Source organism: Macaca fascicularis, chromosome 16 (genome assembly GCF_037993035.2).
Source record: "Macaca fascicularis isolate 582-1 chromosome 16, T2T-MFA8v1.1".
NCBI lineage: Eukaryota > Metazoa > Chordata > Mammalia > Primates > Cercopithecidae > Macaca > Macaca fascicularis.
The window spans coordinates 60,794,806-60,810,639 of NC_088390.1; the positions used below are offsets into that span (position 1 = coordinate 60,794,806).

General features: G+C 55.1%; 1 protein-coding gene and 1 long non-coding RNA gene across 15 annotated transcripts; one reads left to right on the forward strand and one right to left on the reverse strand.

The window, feature by feature from the left end:
- The first annotated feature begins 838 nt into the window (after positions 1–838).
- GRB7 (growth factor receptor bound protein 7) lies at positions 839–15,361 on the forward strand. Of its 14 annotated transcripts, none has more exons than XM_065531501.2 (16): positions 839–858; positions 2,724–2,903; positions 10,400–10,559; positions 10,669–10,819; positions 11,000–11,156; positions 11,282–11,403; positions 11,494–11,571; positions 12,145–12,282; positions 12,628–12,738; positions 12,962–13,060; positions 13,318–13,398; positions 13,497–13,613; positions 13,799–13,859; positions 13,984–14,071; positions 14,178–14,271; positions 14,828–15,361. In XM_065531501.2, the coding sequence occupies exons 3-16, from the start codon at positions 10,405–10,407 to the stop codon at positions 14,972–14,974; spliced, it is 1,599 nt and encodes a 532-aa protein (XP_065387573.1). In that variant the 5' UTR covers positions 839–858; positions 2,724–2,903; positions 10,400–10,404; the 3' UTR covers positions 14,975–15,361. The 14 variants fall into 14 exon arrangements, with proteins under 14 accessions (XP_065387573.1, XP_005584096.2, XP_005584095.2 ...); XM_005584039.4 differs by lacking the exons at positions 839–858; positions 2,724–2,903 and adding exons at positions 6,064–6,257; positions 6,696–7,046; XM_005584038.5 differs by lacking the exons at positions 839–858; positions 2,724–2,903 and adding an exon at positions 6,064–6,516.
- On the reverse strand, positions 2,864–6,349 carry LOC141408812 (uncharacterized). Its single transcript, XR_012425795.1, has 3 exons — positions 6,148–6,349; positions 5,577–5,942; positions 2,864–3,052 (listed from the first exon to the last, which is right to left on the reverse strand). It is a non-coding gene; the product is annotated as an uncharacterized lncRNA (long non-coding RNA).
- Positions 15,362–15,834: the final 473 nt, after the last annotated feature.

A 15,834-nucleotide genomic window follows, 5' to 3' on the forward strand; every position in this document is an offset into this window, starting at 1 on the left:
TTTTTTTTTTTGAGACGGAGTCCTGCTCTGTCACCCAAACTTGAGTGCAATGGTGCCATCTCGGCTCACTGCAACCTCCGCCTCCTGGGTTCAAGCGATTCTCCTGCCTCAGCCTCCCTAGTAGCTGAGATTACAGGTGCTAGCCACCACACCCAGCTAAGTTTTGTATTTTTTTTTTTTTTTTTTGAATCGGAGTCTTTCTCTGTTGCCCAGGTTGGAGTGCAATGGCGCGATCTCAGCTCACTGCAACCTCTACCTCCCGGCCTAAGTGAGTCTCCTGTCTCAGCCTCCTGAGCAGCTGGGATTACAGGCGCCAGCCACCCCGCTGGCTAATTTTTCTATTTTTAGTGGAGATGGGGTTTCACCATGTTGACCAGGCTGGTCTCAAACTCCTGACCTTGTGATCTGTCCACCTCGGCCTCTGAAAGTGCTGGGATTACCGCTGCACCTGGGCTTTTATATATATATATATAAACAGTCAGGGCATGGTGGCTCACACCTGTAATCCCAGCATTTTGGGAGGTCAAGGTGGGCGGATCACTTGAGGCCAGGAGTTCAAGACCAGCCTGGCCAACTCAGCAAAACCCTGTCTCTACTAAAAATACAAAAATTAGCTGGGTGTGGTGGCGCACACCTGTAATCCCAGCTACTCCAGAGGTTGAGGCAGGAGAATCGCTTGAACCTGGGAGGTGGAGGTTTCAGTGAGCTGAGATACCACTGCACTCCAGCCTGGACGACTGGACGACAGAGTGAGACTGTGTTAAAAAAAAAAAAAAAAGAAAAGAAAGAAAATGCTGTCATTTGTACAGTTGCCTAACCATCACCACAATCCAGTTACAGAATGTTTCCGTCAACCTGGTAAGTCCTTCCCACCTGTTTCTGGTCAATTCAGCTCCCAATTCCAGTCCTATGCAACCACTGATCTGCTTTCTGTCTCTAACTTTGCCTTTTCTGGATGTTTCATATAAACAGAATAATATGCTATGTGGTCTTTTGCTTACGGCTTCTTTCACTCAGTATGTTTTTTGAGATGCATTCATGCTGTAGCGTCTAGAGTAGTTTGTTCCTTTTCATTGCTGAGTCGTATTCCACGTGTGGTTTTGCCACATTTTGTTTCTTAATTCACCAGTTGATGGATATTTAAGGTTCCAGTGTTTTTTGTCTATTTTGAAGAATGCTGCCACAGATGTTTTGGTGTCTTTGCATAGGTGTGTGTTTTCATTTCTCTTGGGTAGATTCCTAAGAGTAGAACTGCTGGGTCATGTGTTAAGTTTATGATTAACTTTTTTTTTGAAACAGAGTCTCGCTCTGTTGCCCAGGCTGGAATACAGCAGTGCAAACACTGCTCACTGCAGCCTCAACCTGCTGAACTCAAGCTATTCTCTTGCCTCAGCCTCCTGAATAGCTGGGACGACAGACACGCACCAGCATGCCCAGCTAATTTTTTTGTATTTTTTGTAGAGACAAGGTTTTGCCATTTTGCCCAGGCTAGCGTTTAACTTTTTAAGAAACGGCTAGACTGTTTTTCAAAGTTTTCCCACCAGCAATATATGAGGATTCGTCGCTCCATATCCTCACCAATACTTGTTTTCTGTCTCTTTGATTATAACCATCCTAGTGGACATGACATGATATATAATTGTGGTTTTAATTTTCATTTATCTAATGACTGTTGTGTATCTTTCATGTAGTTATTAGTCATTCATATACATATTTGAAGAAATATCTATTCAAGTCTTTTGCCCATTTTTATTAGGATTGTTTGTCTCTTTATTATTGATTTGTAAAAATTCTTTATATATTTTGGATATCAACCAAAATATATACAACCATATATACAACCATATATAGTTGTATATGATTTGCAACTATTTTCTCCCAGTCTTTGGCTAATTTTTTTTCTTTTTTCTTTTTTTTTTTTCTTTCTTTCTTTTTTTGAGACAGGGTCTCACTGTGTCACCCAGGCTGGAGTGCAGTGGCACAATCTCGGCTCACTGCAACCTCCACTTCCCAGGTTCAAGCAATTCTTGTGCCTCAGCCTCCCAAGTAGCTGGGATTACAGGCATGTGCCACCATGGCCCAGATAATTTTCTGTATTTTTAGTAGCAATGGTCAGGCTGTTTTTGCTATATTGGCCAGGCTGGTCTGGATCTCTGGCCTCAAGTGATCTGCCTGCCTCTGCCTCCCAAAGTGCTGGGATCACAGGCATGAGCCACTTCACCTGGCTTCATTTTTTCTTTCTTTTTTTGAGACAGTGTCTTGCTCTGTGACCCAGACTGGAGCGCAGTAGCACAATCACAGCTCACTGCAGCCTCAACTTCTTAGGCTCAAGCGATTGTCACACCTCAGCCCCACCAAGTAGCCAGGACTATAGGCCCGCACCACCATGCCTGGATAAATTTTATATTTTTTGTAGAGATGAGGTCTTGCCAGGTTGTCTCGGCTGGTCTCAAACTCCTGGGCTCAAGCAATTAACCTGCCTCGGCCTCCCAGAGTGCTGGGATTACAGGTATGAGCCACCATGCCTGGCCTCTTCTTCTTTTTTTTTTTTTTTGAGATGGAATTTTGCTCTTCTTGCCCAGGCTGGAGTGCAATGGCACCATCTTGGCTCACCACAGCCTCTGCCTCCTTGGTTTAAGCGATTCCCCTGCCTCAGACTCCTCAGTAGCTGGGATTACAGGTATGCGCCACCATGCCTGGCTAATTTTTTTTTTTTTTTTTAGTAGAGATGGGGTTTCTCCATGTTGGCCAGGCTGGTCTTGAACTCCCGCTTCAGGTGATCCATCCACCTCGGCCTCCCAAAGTGCTGGGATTACAGATGTGAGCCACCGCGCCCGGCCTCCACGAAGACTATCTCCCATGGTTTCTTCTAGAAGTTTTATGGTTTTAGCTCTCACATTCAGGTATATGATCTATATCGAGTTTTTTTTTTTTTTAATGCATTCTGTGAGCAAAAGATCTAAATTCACCTTTTGGCATGTGGCTATTCAATTGATCACAGTACCATTTATTGAAAAGCCTATCCTTTCCTCCATCAAATTGTCTTGGCACCCTGTAAAATCAATTGAGAAATGTAAAAGGGTTTCTACTTGGACTCTGGATTCTGTTCCATTGACCTATAAACTCATTCTTATTTATTAGTATTACTATTTTTCCCCCGAGATGGAGTCTTGCTCTGTCGCCCCAGCTGGAGTGCAGTGGCACCATCTTGGCTCCTTGCAACCTCTGCCTCCCGGGTTCAAGCAATTCTCCTGCTTCAGCCTCCCGAGTAGCTGGAATTACAGGTGCACACCACCACGCCCAGCTAATTTTTATATTTTTAGCAGAGACGGGGTTTCACCATGTTGGCCAGGCTAGTCTCAAACTCCTGACCTCGTGATCCACCTGCCTCGGCCTCTCAAAGTGTTGGGATTACAGGCGTGAGCCACCATGCCCGGCCTTGTTGTTGTTGTTTTAAAATTCAGATACAACTTATACACAGTGAAATTCATCCTCTTGAGTGTACCTTTCTTTTTTTCTCTCTTTTTTTTGAGATAGTCTCACTCTTGTTGCCCAGCCTGGAGCGCAATGGCTCACACTCAGCACACTGCAACCTCTGTCTCCTGAGTTCAAGAGATTCTCCTGCCTCAGCCTCCTGAGTAGCTGGGATTTTAGGTGCATGCCACCACGCCTGGCTAATTTTTGTATTTTTAGTAGAGAAAGGGTTTTGCCATGTCGGGCAGGCTGGTCTTGAACTCCTGACCTCATGATCCGCCCACTTCATCCTCCCAAAGTCTTGGGATTACAGGTGTGAGCCACCGCGCCCGGCCTTGAGTGTACCTTTCTATGAGTCCTAAGAAACACACACAGCTGTGCATCCAACCCCACAACCAAGATACAGAATGGTCCCATCACCTCCCACAAGTCCCTGTGCCCCCTACTGTGGACCCCTCTCCCTCCTCCCCAACCCCAGACCTGCTTTTTGTTCACACAGTTCCACCCCCTCCAGAAAGCCATATAAGTTGATTCCTACAGCACTCAGCCCTCTGACCGTGGCTTCGTTTCCATCCCATCCTTCACCATCCAGGATGATCTTTCTAAAATGTAAATGTGCCCTCTCCTCTGTGCTTCTACTTAAGTCTAAATACAACTTGAAGGGTCTGGTCTTTGACCGCTACTCCTGCCCATCTGGACAAACAGGATGGATGGCTCTCAAACCTGGCTTGCGGAACAGCCACCTGAGGGCTTGTCAATACCACACCTTCCTGTGTCTTAGCCCCACAGACTGAGATTCAATTGCTGGAGAGGATCCCAAGGATCTGTTTTCCACACAAGGTTAGGGAGGTCTGGAGGCCACATTTGCAGAAGCATAGCCGCCTCTCTCCACACCTTCCACACCTGTCCAGGTTCACCCACGTGGCCTCTGCTTCCTCCTTTCTCCTCCAACCCCACTCTCTGTCTCCGCATGCTGCATCCCCTCCTCTCCAGAGCTCTGGCAGTGGTTTCCTCACTTGGGAAGGTGGCCTCCTTCCCCAGTTCCCATCCACTGATTCCAACCCCCTTCCCATGTCAGCCACCTTCTCCTCTGCTCAGCTGTCACCTCCACAGAGAAGTCTTTCCTGACTCCCTATGTGAGTCATTCTCCCAGCATAGTTGTCTCCTGTCATTTCTTATTTGTGTGATTCTTTGATTAACATCAATCTTCCTGATTGGCTGTGTGAGGATAGGGTGGGGTCTGTTTTTGTTGCTTACCCCAGTATCCCCAGCACCAAACATGGGGCTGGCATATGGTAGGTACTGAACAGAGAGTTGAATAAATTAATGAGTGAATTGTCTACTCTGCCTTTGCACAAGCTGCTCCATCACCCAAGAGACCTTGCCTCCTCCCCCACTTCTTTGCTGGGCACGTTCATACCGGTTTTCCTAGGAAAACTCTGGAGAAAATTGAGGCAGGAGTCACTCCTCTGTGCCCCCCCATGGTGGACCTCTTATCACCCTAAGGATTGTTTGTTTTCCTGTCACCCGCATCAAGCTGGGTGGTGGCCACAGCCTTTGATTTCTGCCTCCCAACCCTTCTCCCAAGTACCCTGTTTGCCCAGTGCTGAACTAGAGAGCTAAAGTGATCCCTGAGAGAACTAAATCGATCCCTCAGGCCGGGTGCGGTGGCACACACCTGTAATCCTAACACTTTGGGAGGCCGAGGTGGGCAGATTACACGAGGTCAGGAGTTCGAGACCAACGTGGCCAACGTGGAGAAACCCCGATTTACTAAAAATACAAAAATTAGCTGGGTGTGTGGCCTGTAATCCCAGCTACTCGGGAGGCCGAGGCAGGAGAATCTTTTGAACCCAGGAGGCGGAGTTTGCAGTAAGCCGAGATGGCGCCACTGCACTCCAGCTTGGGTGACAGAGCAGGACTCTGTCTCAAAAAAATAAAGTGATCCCTCTAAGAGGAATCTCCAGGGGCCCAGGCCAGAGCTTTCTCTGGGTCACCATGGCTTCTCCCACTGTGCCACCCAGCCTAAGCCCCTCGATTTTAAAGGGGAAGCCAAGACTCTAGACTTTGCTCAGAAGGTGGGGGGCGGGAGAGGGGCTTACCCTGGGTGCCTCTGAGGGGCCAGGGCACAGCCACCATGGTATGGGTGCCTGCAGATCGACGGGCAGGCCATGTTGCTGGACACCCCCGTGGCTGGCGTCCCTCCTTGGCAGGGTGCTCTTTGCTCCATGGGGTGGGATCCAGAGCTGCAGAAGTGCCCCCTGGCTTGGCCAATGAACAGACCAGGTTCAGGGAGGATGTTTGGGAGGAGTGGACCGGTGGTTCCCTTTACCTTGCAGCCCTCAGACCCTCCCCCCGCCCTCCCAGGTGGTCGGGACTCTTGATCTTCGCTGTTGGTGCTGTCTGTTCGGCTGTCTTCCCCGCCTCTTCCTAGGCACCTGCACCCTCTCTTGGCACCTGCTGCCAGGCTAGGAAGGGCAAAAACAATCCCAGTTGGCGTAGAGTGTCAGGGAGTCCCCACCCTCCTCCCAGGCTTCCTCCTCCCAGGCGCCTCCCCTGGACACGCCCCCATCTGCCCAAGATAATTTTAGTTTCCTTGGGCTTGGAATCTGGACACACAGGGCTCCCCCGGCCCTGACTTCTCTGTCCGAAGTCGGGACACCCTCCTACCACCTGTAGAGAAGCGGGAGTGGATCTGAAATAAAATCCAGGAATCTGGGGTTTCCTAGACGGAGCCAGACTTCGGAACGGGTGTCCTGCTACTCCTGCTGGGGCTCCTCCAGGTAAGGGGACAGAGATCGGTCTCAGACAACAGTCTGCCAGGCAACCCCCAGCCGCACCAGGGCCCCAGGCTGTGCCCGTCTCCGGCCGAACTGGCCGTCGGCCCAGGTGGGCGGATTGGAGCCACCTGGCTCTCCCCCTCCCCCGCTCGGTGATGTCAGGCCCGGGGCGGGGGCTGGAGGGGGACAGGTACTTAAGGGCCTGGCGTCTCCCTCCCTGAAGACGTGGTCCCAGCCGGGTGTCCTGATGTTCGGGGTTCAGGTAAGAACCCAAGCGGGCATTCATCCTTTGGGGGCAGGCACGGCCGGTCTGGGGGCCGGTAGGGAAAGGCTGGGTCTCCTGCTGGGTTGCTCGGCCTCCCACTTTTCTCTTTTCCTCCCATCTCCCACCCCGCCCCCTCCTCCCCACCCGCCCTCTTTCGTCCCCATCCTGGTTTCCAGCCCTCCTTGTTCCCTCCCGGTACACCTCCCCGAAGCCAGCAGCGAGAATGGGAAGGAAGACCTGATTCTCTCCTCCGACTTGGCTTTCCCGCTGAAACTGGCCCCTCCCCGCACACCCTGGGAGAGCCGCCCTCACTCCCTGGCTCGCCCAGTTTACCCCAGTTTGGGTTTCCCCAAGTCTCTAAGACAGACGTCTCCGCGGGCTGCGGGGAGATGTGGGGAGGGCCCCCTCCACTTTGGAGGACGGTGAAGGAGAGGGATCCTCTAAATTGTTGAGGCTCCATCTCTCCAGACTGTATGCCCTGCTCAGCAACATCGCCTCCGGCCCTCGGGTGGGAAAGTGGAGGCCGGGTGAGCCGGGGTCCCTCCTGGCTTCAGCATGAAGTGGCCAGGAAGGCTAGAGGGGTGGGTGAGTGGCTCTGCAGTGCGGTGGGGCCTGGGGAGAGTGGGGTAGGGGATGGCAGATGGTTTCCTCTGCTTGATGAGGCTAAGGAGAGACCCAGGTACCCGGTCTGGGTCTCCCTGGCAGATTGAGGACAGGGAATGCACCTGCCGGCAAGGTGGAACCCCCCCTCGCCGCCCCGCTCCAGCCTCACTGCCCACCAGGAATGCTCCCTTTTGGTCCGCCGGTCTTGGACTCTGCTCTCTCCTGATATCCTGCTGTGTGCGGGGTGGGGGGACCTCATGGAAGCAGGCAGCCTGTAATGATTAACCGCACAGACACTCCAGCATTCTTCCCGAATTAAACTTTAAAAGAGCTGCCCCGCCTTCTCTCATTGGGTATTTTTCCTGAGTGAGAGTGGGCGGGGCCTCAGAGTCCTGGGTCCTCCCTTCTACTAGGAGTCATCCAGGGGTTTCTCACCTTCTCACCTGGGCCCTGCACCCTAAAAGGTTATAAGCCTGTCCCGTGGGGGCGGGGCGTGGAGTACTGGGCGGACAGGGACGCTCCCGCCACATCCAGGCCCCTGGCCCAGGCCTCAGTCCCGCAAGCCCTTCCCCCTACTCTGGGAAGTAGAGTTGTTTTCTGTTGGCCCTGAACACCGGGCCCCGCCACCCGCCCTTAGGGCCAGCCAGGTGGGGCGTGATTCAGGAAGTAAACAAGGAGGTTGGGAGGACGGGAACGCGGGTGGGGCTGGAGCCACTGGGGGAGGAGGCAGCTGGGAAGACACCGCCGGAGTTACCTCGTTGAGGGGACAAACTGATTTTGGAGGTCGGTTTTTCCAACCGAAACTTTCCCGGTGCCTCAGTTTCAAAACTCCAGATCTCTAAGCTGCCAGGCCTACAGCCAGGAGCCCTTCCCCTCCCTGCTCGCCTCTTTGGTCTTGAGGATTCCACCCGCCTCCAGCCTTAGAAGGGGCTGAAGGGCCCGGGTGGGGGGATCTGAAGGCAAACCCCAGCCTTAGGCTGGCCCTCTCTGATCTCTGAGGCCAGGCTGTAATGTGATTCGAATCCACTTCTAACCCCTTCCAAGCGCTGCCCGCCTGAATTCTCTGCTCCTCTCCCCATCCCACTGTTGGCCCCCTGCAACCTGGAATGAAGTCACCAGGGCTGTTTGGAGACCGGGGCTGTTTGGAGGGTAGACTGGGGTGGGAGTGGGGGATCGTGTTCTGATATTGAGGTGCTGGTGTCTCTTGCTAGCGGGTGGCGGGTATATCTTGCCCCTCCTGGCCAGACCCTGGGCCCCCTCCCTGGCCCTTCATCCTGTCTGTCTTTTTGAGTGTTTTCCCTTTCTGCTCCTGCTCCTGTGGTACCCCTCTGGCCGGGACACCCAGGAGAATGTGTCGGGAGGAACCTCATCCACACGGGGCGGGGGCTCTGAGCGATGCTTTGGGTGGGGAGGGGCACCGCTGGGACGCTGGCTTCTCTCCAAATGGGCCTCTGAATCCAGGCCGGGCATTGCCTCTCTCTTTCCCAGGTGAGGGACTCCCTGGCAAGGCGGTGGTTTGGCACTGGGGGTGAGAGCAGATCACAGGTCCCACCTGGCCTGGAGCAAGGCCGAGGGTGGGGAGGAGGAGGTGATGTCAGAGGAGCCTCAGGCCCCACATGTTCCTCCCCCATCCTGTTCCCAGCCCCATGCCTCCCCCATTCGGCTGTGGCTACCATTGGATTGGGGAGTTGGGGGGAGGGTAGAGGCAGGGCTGTTTTTGTTTCTCCTAAGCCAGGAAGTTGTGTGGATGAGTCAAGGTTGAATGGAGAGCCCTAGGCAGTGTTGTCCCGCCTGCCCTGACTCACCTGTCCCCCAAATCCCCTGATGCCCTCACTGAGGGGTCAGGTGCCTGCGCCCTCCTGAGGGGTCAATCCCAGGTGCCCCAGGTGGCCTCATAGTACTGGCCCAGTGTTCGGAGAACAGGCTAGGGGCTGGGATTGCAGGTTCTCCCAGGTCTCAGTCCAGCCAAAGGGGTCTGCCTGGTTCCTGAGGAGGAGGGGCCAGCCCCACCTCCACCTCTAGTGCCGGCTCTCCTGTCTTTACTTGTCCTGAGTGTCTGTGCAGCCCCTGTAAGTGATAAGACATGGGTGAGATTGGCCTTGCCTGGGGGTACCGGGTGCCCTTGGACAAATGAGTGGATAGGACAGGTGCGCAGTAATGGATGATGTAGCCCCTGCACAGTGCTGAGAGGGAGTCGTTCACTCAGAATGTGGAAAGCCAGGAAGGCTTCTCAGAGGAAGTGGCTCTAGCATTGGAGCCTCAGGAAAGAGTTGGGCAGGAGGATGGCCTGGGGAGGGTACGCAAGGTTTAGGGGCTGCTGTGGCCAGGACGCCTACCCCAGGTCTCCTCTCCCCCTTGCACTGAAGCGGAGCCGGCTCTCCTGACTTTCTGGCTCCCATCCTTCCCCACCTCCTTCTCCCCCCTGCATCACTCATCACTTGGGCAGGCCAAACTTCACCAAGTACGAACAGGCTCTGGCAACTGGGTCTGGCAACACAGTGCTGGAAAAACCCGGGCAGTGCCTGGAGCAGTGAGTGCCCCACGCGTGGAGGCAAAGGAGTGGACCTTTGCCCTGACCCTGAGGGCTGAGCCTGAGAGTGTGTGGGTTGTGAAATCTGTTGTGACCACCAGGCTTGTGGTGGGTGGACCCTCAGCTCTTCCTGTGAGCAACTTTGTGCTAAAGAAAGAGCACTGGAGCTGGGCGCAGTGGCTCACGCCTGTAATCCCAGCACTTTGGGAGGCCAAGGCGGACGGATCAGGAGTTCGAGACCAGCCTGGCCAACGTGGTGAAACCCTATCTCTACTAAAAATACAAAAATTAGCTGGGCATGGTGGCATGCACCTATAATCCCAGTTACTCGGGAGGTTAAGGCAAGAGAATCGCTTGAACCCAGGAGGCAGAGGTTGCAGTGAAAAAAAAAAACAAAAAAAAAAAACCAGAAAGAGCACTGGACTTGGAGTCTAAACACCAGGTTCTACTCCTGACTCACCTGTGACTCAGGGCACCAGGTTCTACTCCCCGACTCACCTGTGACTGAGGGTAAGAATGCTTCCTTCTCAGAGACTCAGTGTCCCCTTTTATAAAATGAGGCTCATTCTGTCTTTCCCCAAGGGCTTCAGGGAAACTCCAGTTAGAGCAGTGAGGTGCTAGGTAAACTCTGAGGGGCACCCTAACCACCGTGTGAGGTCAGGAGGTCTGATTTCTCTAGTCCCCTCTCCCCAGGACAAGGGCACACAACTGACACAACTGGTTCCATTCTGCCCCTCTCTCCCTCAGATGCCATGGAGCTGGATCTGTCTCCACCTCATCTTGGCAGCTCTCCGGAAGACCTTTGCCCAGCCCCCGGGACCCCTCCTGGGACTCCCCGGCCCCCTGATACCTCTCTGCCTGAGGAGGTAAAGAGGTCCCAGCCTCTCCTCATCCCAACCACCGGCAGGTACGACGGGATGTGGGGCTTGGGGGAGGTCAGTGCTGGATAATACACAGCGGCTTGCAGGCCACTGCTCCTTTCCCCACACCTCTCTCCCTTTTTCTTCTTGCCACAGGAAACTTCGAGAGGAGGAGCGGCGTGCCACCTCCCTCCCCTCCATCCCCAACCCCTTCCCTGAGCTCTGCAGTCCTCCCTCACAGAGCCCCATTCTTGGGGGCCCCTCTAGTGCAAGAGGGCTGCTCCCCCGCGATGCCAGCCGCCCCCATGTGAGTTGTCCCTCAGAAGGGAAGGGAGGGATGCAGGGTTCTGGATCTGTGGGAGATACACAGCCATTTCCATGGAGGCGGGGGATCTTGGTTAGGAGTCCCTGAGGGTCTAGCAGGTGTGGAAAGGGAAGGAATCACCCTTTGCCTCCCCTCAAGTCATCTGCAATTCCTGGGGCACAGGTAGTAAAGGTGTACAGTGAGGACGGGGCCTGCAGGTCTGTGGAGGTGGCGGCAGGTGCCACAGCTCGCCATGTGTGTGAAATGCTGGTGCAGCGAGCTCACGCTTTGAGCGACGAGACCTGGGGGCTGGTGGAGTGCCACCCCCACCTAGCACTGGGTAAGTCGGGTGCATGGAACTACCCAGGCTGGGAGGTGATGTCTCGCATCTTGGGCTAGGCATGTGACTCATCTGGGAGATCTGGTTGATCTCCAATAACCCCTGCTTTTTGCCCTTGACCCCAGAGCGGGGTTTGGAGGACCACGAGTCCGTGGTGGAAGTGCAGGCTGCCTGGCCCGTGGGCGGAGATAGCCGCTTCGTCTTCCGGAAAAACTTCGCCAAGTACGAACTGTTCAAGAGCTCCCCAGTGAGTGTGTGAGGGCTGTCTGGGCGCTGGGATGCCCTGAGCCTGAACCGGACACTGGAGCCCTGACCCCTGACACTTTTCTACCCTCAGCACTCCCTGTTCCCAGAAAAAATGGTCTCCAGCTGTCTCGATGCACACACTGGTATATCCCATGAAGACCTCATCCAGGTGGGGAGACCCCCCCCATTTCACGACTCCCCAGAACTGACCAGTGCTTCTCTGCCCTTAGGTCCTGTGCCTCCCCTCTATGTGGTAGAAAGAGCCAAACCACAGTCCTGTGTGACTGGGGACAACTCACTTTCCCTACCTGAGCATCAGTTTCTTCTGTTAAATGGGGGCGAGAAATGCATGTGGAGCATTTCCTTGTAAAAACCTGAGGGTGGGCTGGGTGTGGTGGCTCATGCCTGTAATCCCAGCACTTTGGGAGGTTGAGGCAGGAGGATTACTTGAGCCCAGAAGTTTGAGACCACCCTGGGCAACATAGTGAGACCTTGTCTCTCCAAAAAAAAAAAAAAAAAAAAAAAGGAAAAGGCCAGGAATGGTGGCATGAGCCTGGTCTCAGGTGCTTGGGAGGCTGAGGTGGGAGGATCACTTGAGCTCGGGAGGTCGAGGTTGCAGTGAGCTGTGATCGTGCCACTGCACTAGCATAAGACCCCATCTCAAAAAGAAAAAGAAGACATCTGGTGGTAGAGGGGAAGGGAGGAGGCCAGACCTCCCACTCTCTTCTCTTCTCTGGCTCAGAACTTCCTGAATGCTGGCAGCTTCCCTGAGATCCAGGGCTTTCTGCAGCTGCGGGGTTCAGGACGGAAGCTTTGGAAACGCTTTTTCTGCTTCTTGCGCCGATCTGGCCTCTATTACTCCACCAAGGGCACCTCTAAGGTGAGGTCTTGAGAGTGCCAGCTCCAGCCTCTGCAGTCCCTGGTCCTTTTAGAAGTTGCCCCTTCTCTGCTGGAACCCCTGAGCCCTTCTCCCCCCGTGCCCCCCAGGCCAACCACCTCCAGTTTACCATCTCTCCCTACATCCTTGCCCAGCTCACCTGCCCAGGGAGGTAGCAGGAGAAAAGATGACCTGAGTTTAAGTCCTGGCTCTACTTCTATTTGCTCTGTGACCCTGGGCACTCCCCTGCCCCTCTCTGGTCCTGAAATCTCCCCACCTGGCTTGTGGGGGGAGGTAATAGCGGGTGGGGTCCACCTGTACCAAGTCCTGCTCACTCGTGCTGCTCAGGATCCGAGGCACCTGCAATACGTGGCAGATGTGAACGAGTCCAACGTGTACGTGGTGACGCAAGGCCGCAAGCTCTACGGGATGCCCACCGACTTTGGCTTCTGTGTCAAGGTGAAGACCTGGCCAGGCCTGGCCCCTGGCCTGCGGAAGCAGGAACTGCTCAGGCCCCTGGATCCTGCCTAGGGCTTCTGAGTCCCAATCCAGATGCCCAGGCTCCTCTCCCTGCACCCTGGCCTGCTGGAAACTCCCTGGATCCTGCTCTGCTCTGTGGAGCAGGGACAGACATGTAGTCCCAAAGGCAGATACGGGACCAGCCAGTTTCCTCTCTCCGCAGCCCAACAAGCTTCGAAATGGCCACAAGGGGCTTCGGATCTTCTGCAGTGAAGATGAGCAGAGCCGCACCTGCTGGCTGGCTGCCTTCCGCCTCTTCAAGGTGAGACCCTGGGAGTGGCATGGGGGGCTGATCTGGCCAGAGGGATTCCCAGCTCTGCCCCCAGGAAGTCTCAGGAATGAGGAGGGCATCACAGCCTTGCTCTCTGATAACGCTCAGTCCAAGCCTGAAGTTACAGGAAGCGCCCATTGAAGGCAGAAACACAGCCCTAGTCTGGGCAAGTCCTGGTTTGAAGGGGGGTCACAGCCACGCCCCCAGGACCTCTCGACCTCAAGCGCTCTTTCTCTCCCCACCCCCAGTACGGGGTGCAGCTGTACAGGAATTACCAGCAGGCACAGTCTCGCCATCTGCGTCCGCCTTGTTTGGGTTCCCCACCCTTGGTGAGTGCGCACAAGGGGATGGAAGGGTGGGCACGCAGGCCCTGTCTTAGGGGTACCTGGGCCCTGTTCTGACCTCTCCCCTCTCCTTCCATCTCCAGAGAAGTGTCTCAGATAATACCCTGGTGGCCATGGACTTCTCTGGCCATGCCGGGCGCGTCATTGAGAACCCCCGGGAGGCTCTGAGTGTGGCCCTGGAGGAGGCCCACGCCTGGAGGGTGAGGCCTGCTGCCTGTGTGTTGGTGCTGGGGACCCACTCTCTGGGTGGGATCCCTGAAATAGGAGGGAGGAAGAGGGGCAGGGGGAGGCCCCCTGGCTGGGGAGAAGTGCTCTACCTTCCTGAGGTGCTGGGTAATGCCCGCAAGCACACCCCGACTCTCCCATATCTCCCACTGCTCCACAGAAGAAGACAAACCACCGCCTCAGCCTGCCTACGCCGGCCTCCGGCACGAGCCTCAGTGCAGGTGTGTGATGGCCCTGAGTCCTGGGGCAGGGGCTGCCTCGACTTCTCTTTGCATTCTCAGTGGGGAGCAGATGGTATAGGGGTCCCCTCCCCAAAGTGACTGCCCATGTCCTTCCCCACCGCAGCCATCCACCGCACCCAACTCTGGTTCCACGGGCGCATTTCCCGTGAGGAGAGCCAGCGGCTTATTGGACAGCAGGGCTTGGTAGACGGGTAAGGGGCAGGGCCGGGCAACAGACCCAGGGATAAGAGAGACCGGGGTCCAGGTGGCAGCCATGGGTCCTCGGGTAATGCTGCCCTATCTCCTGTCTTCTGGCAGCCTGTTCCTGGTCCGGGAGAGTCAGCGGAACCCCCAGGGCTTTGTCCTCTCTTTGTGCCACCTGCAGAAAGTGAAGCATTATCTCATCCTGCCGGTGAGCTTCTCTGCGTCCCCGGAGTCCTGCAATGAGACACAGGACTCCCAGCAACCTGTCCTCCTCACCAGGCCCCTCCAGAGGCTCCCTGGCCCCTAGTGCGTCTCCCTTTTCCCTGCCCAAGAAGTGGGAGGCTGAGTGCGGTGGCTCACACCTGTAATCCCAGCACTTGGGAAGGCCAAGGTGGGAGAATGGTTTGAGCCCAGGAGTTCGAGACCAGCCTGGGCAACACAGGGAGACCCCATCTCTACAAATAATTTAAAAATGAGCCAGGCATGGTGGTGCACACCTGTAGTCCCAGCTACTCAGGAGGCTGAGGTGGGAGCATTGCTTGAGCCCAGAGGGTCAAGGCTGCAGTGAGCCATGGTGGCACCACCACACTCCAGCCTGGATGACAGAGTGAGAAAACCCTGTCTCCAAAAAAAAAAAAGAAAAAAGAAAAGAAAGAAAAGAAAAGAAAAAAGAAGAAAATGAAATGGGTGGGGCCCTGGCCCAGGAGGGAGCTCCCTAAGCCTCGGGCCCCTCCCTGACCTTCCCCCCCTCTACTGTACCCCAGAGCGAGGAGGAGGGCCGCCTGTACTTCAGCATGGATGATGGCCAGACCCGCTTCACTGACCTGCTGCAGCTCGTGGAGTTCCACCAGCTGAACCGCGGCATCCTGCCATGCTTGCTGCGCCACTGCTGCACGCGGGTGGCCCTCTGACCAGGCCATGGACTGGCTCATGCCTCAGCCCGCCTTCAGGCTGCCCACCGCCTCTCCACCCATCCAGTGGACTCTGGGACGTGGCAGCGGGGAACGGGATGAGGAGCGGAAGGGTTCCCCCACTCCAGTTTTCTCCTCTGCTTCTTTGCCTCCCTCAGGTAGAAACCAGCCCCTGCTCCAGTTCACTCCTGACCCCTCTCCTCAAGGGAAGGCCTGGGGTGGCCCCTCCCCTTCTCCTAGCTCCGGAGTTGCTGCTCTAGGGCAGGGCATTATGGGAGAATTGGGGGCAGCCCAGGCAGTCTCATGCCCCACACTCTGTACAGACTGAGAGGCCAGTTGATCTGCTCTGTTTTATACCAGTGACAATAAAGATTATTTTTTGATATACCTATGAGTTCTGTCTAGCAAGGCCTGGCTGGCTGAAGTCAAGAAGGGAACCAGAGCTGGGTGTGGTGGCTCACGCCTATAATCCCAGCACCTTGGGAGGCCAAGGTAGGAGGATCACTTGAGTCCAGGAATTTGAGACCAGCCTGGGCAACATGGCAAGACCCTATCCCAACAAAAAATAAAAAAATGAGCCGGGCGTGGTGGTGGGCACCTGTAGTCCCAGCTACTCAGGAGGCTGAGGTGGGAGGATCCCTTGTCCCTTGAGCCTGGGATATCAAGGCTGCAGTGAACTGAGATTGCACCACTGCACTCAGCCTGGGTGACAGAGTGAGACCCTGTCTGGAAAAAAAAAAAAAAAAAAGGCGTGGGGGGGAGACCCAGAGAGGTGGGCACCTGTGGAAGCCTTGGTGAAAGTGTCAAATGGATCGAGGCCATGTCCCTGCCTGCCTGGGTGTTCCTCAAGGGCAGGAGTG

What these genes read in the sequence shown, in the direction of transcription:
- GRB7 (XM_065531501.2), top strand. Translation starts at nt 10,405, where the DNA reads ATGGAGCTGGATCTGTCTCCACCTCATCTTGGCAGCTCTCCGGAAGAC. An exon ending in CCACCCCCACCTAGCACTGG is followed by an intron (nt 11,157 to 11,281) that starts GTAAGTCGGGTG and finishes CCTTGACCCCAG; the next exon opens with AGCGGGGTTTGGAGGACCAC. An exon ending in AGCATTATCTCATCCTGCCG is followed by an intron (nt 14,272 to 14,827) that starts GTGAGCTTCTCT and finishes ACTGTACCCCAG; the next exon opens with AGCGAGGAGGAGGGCCGCCT.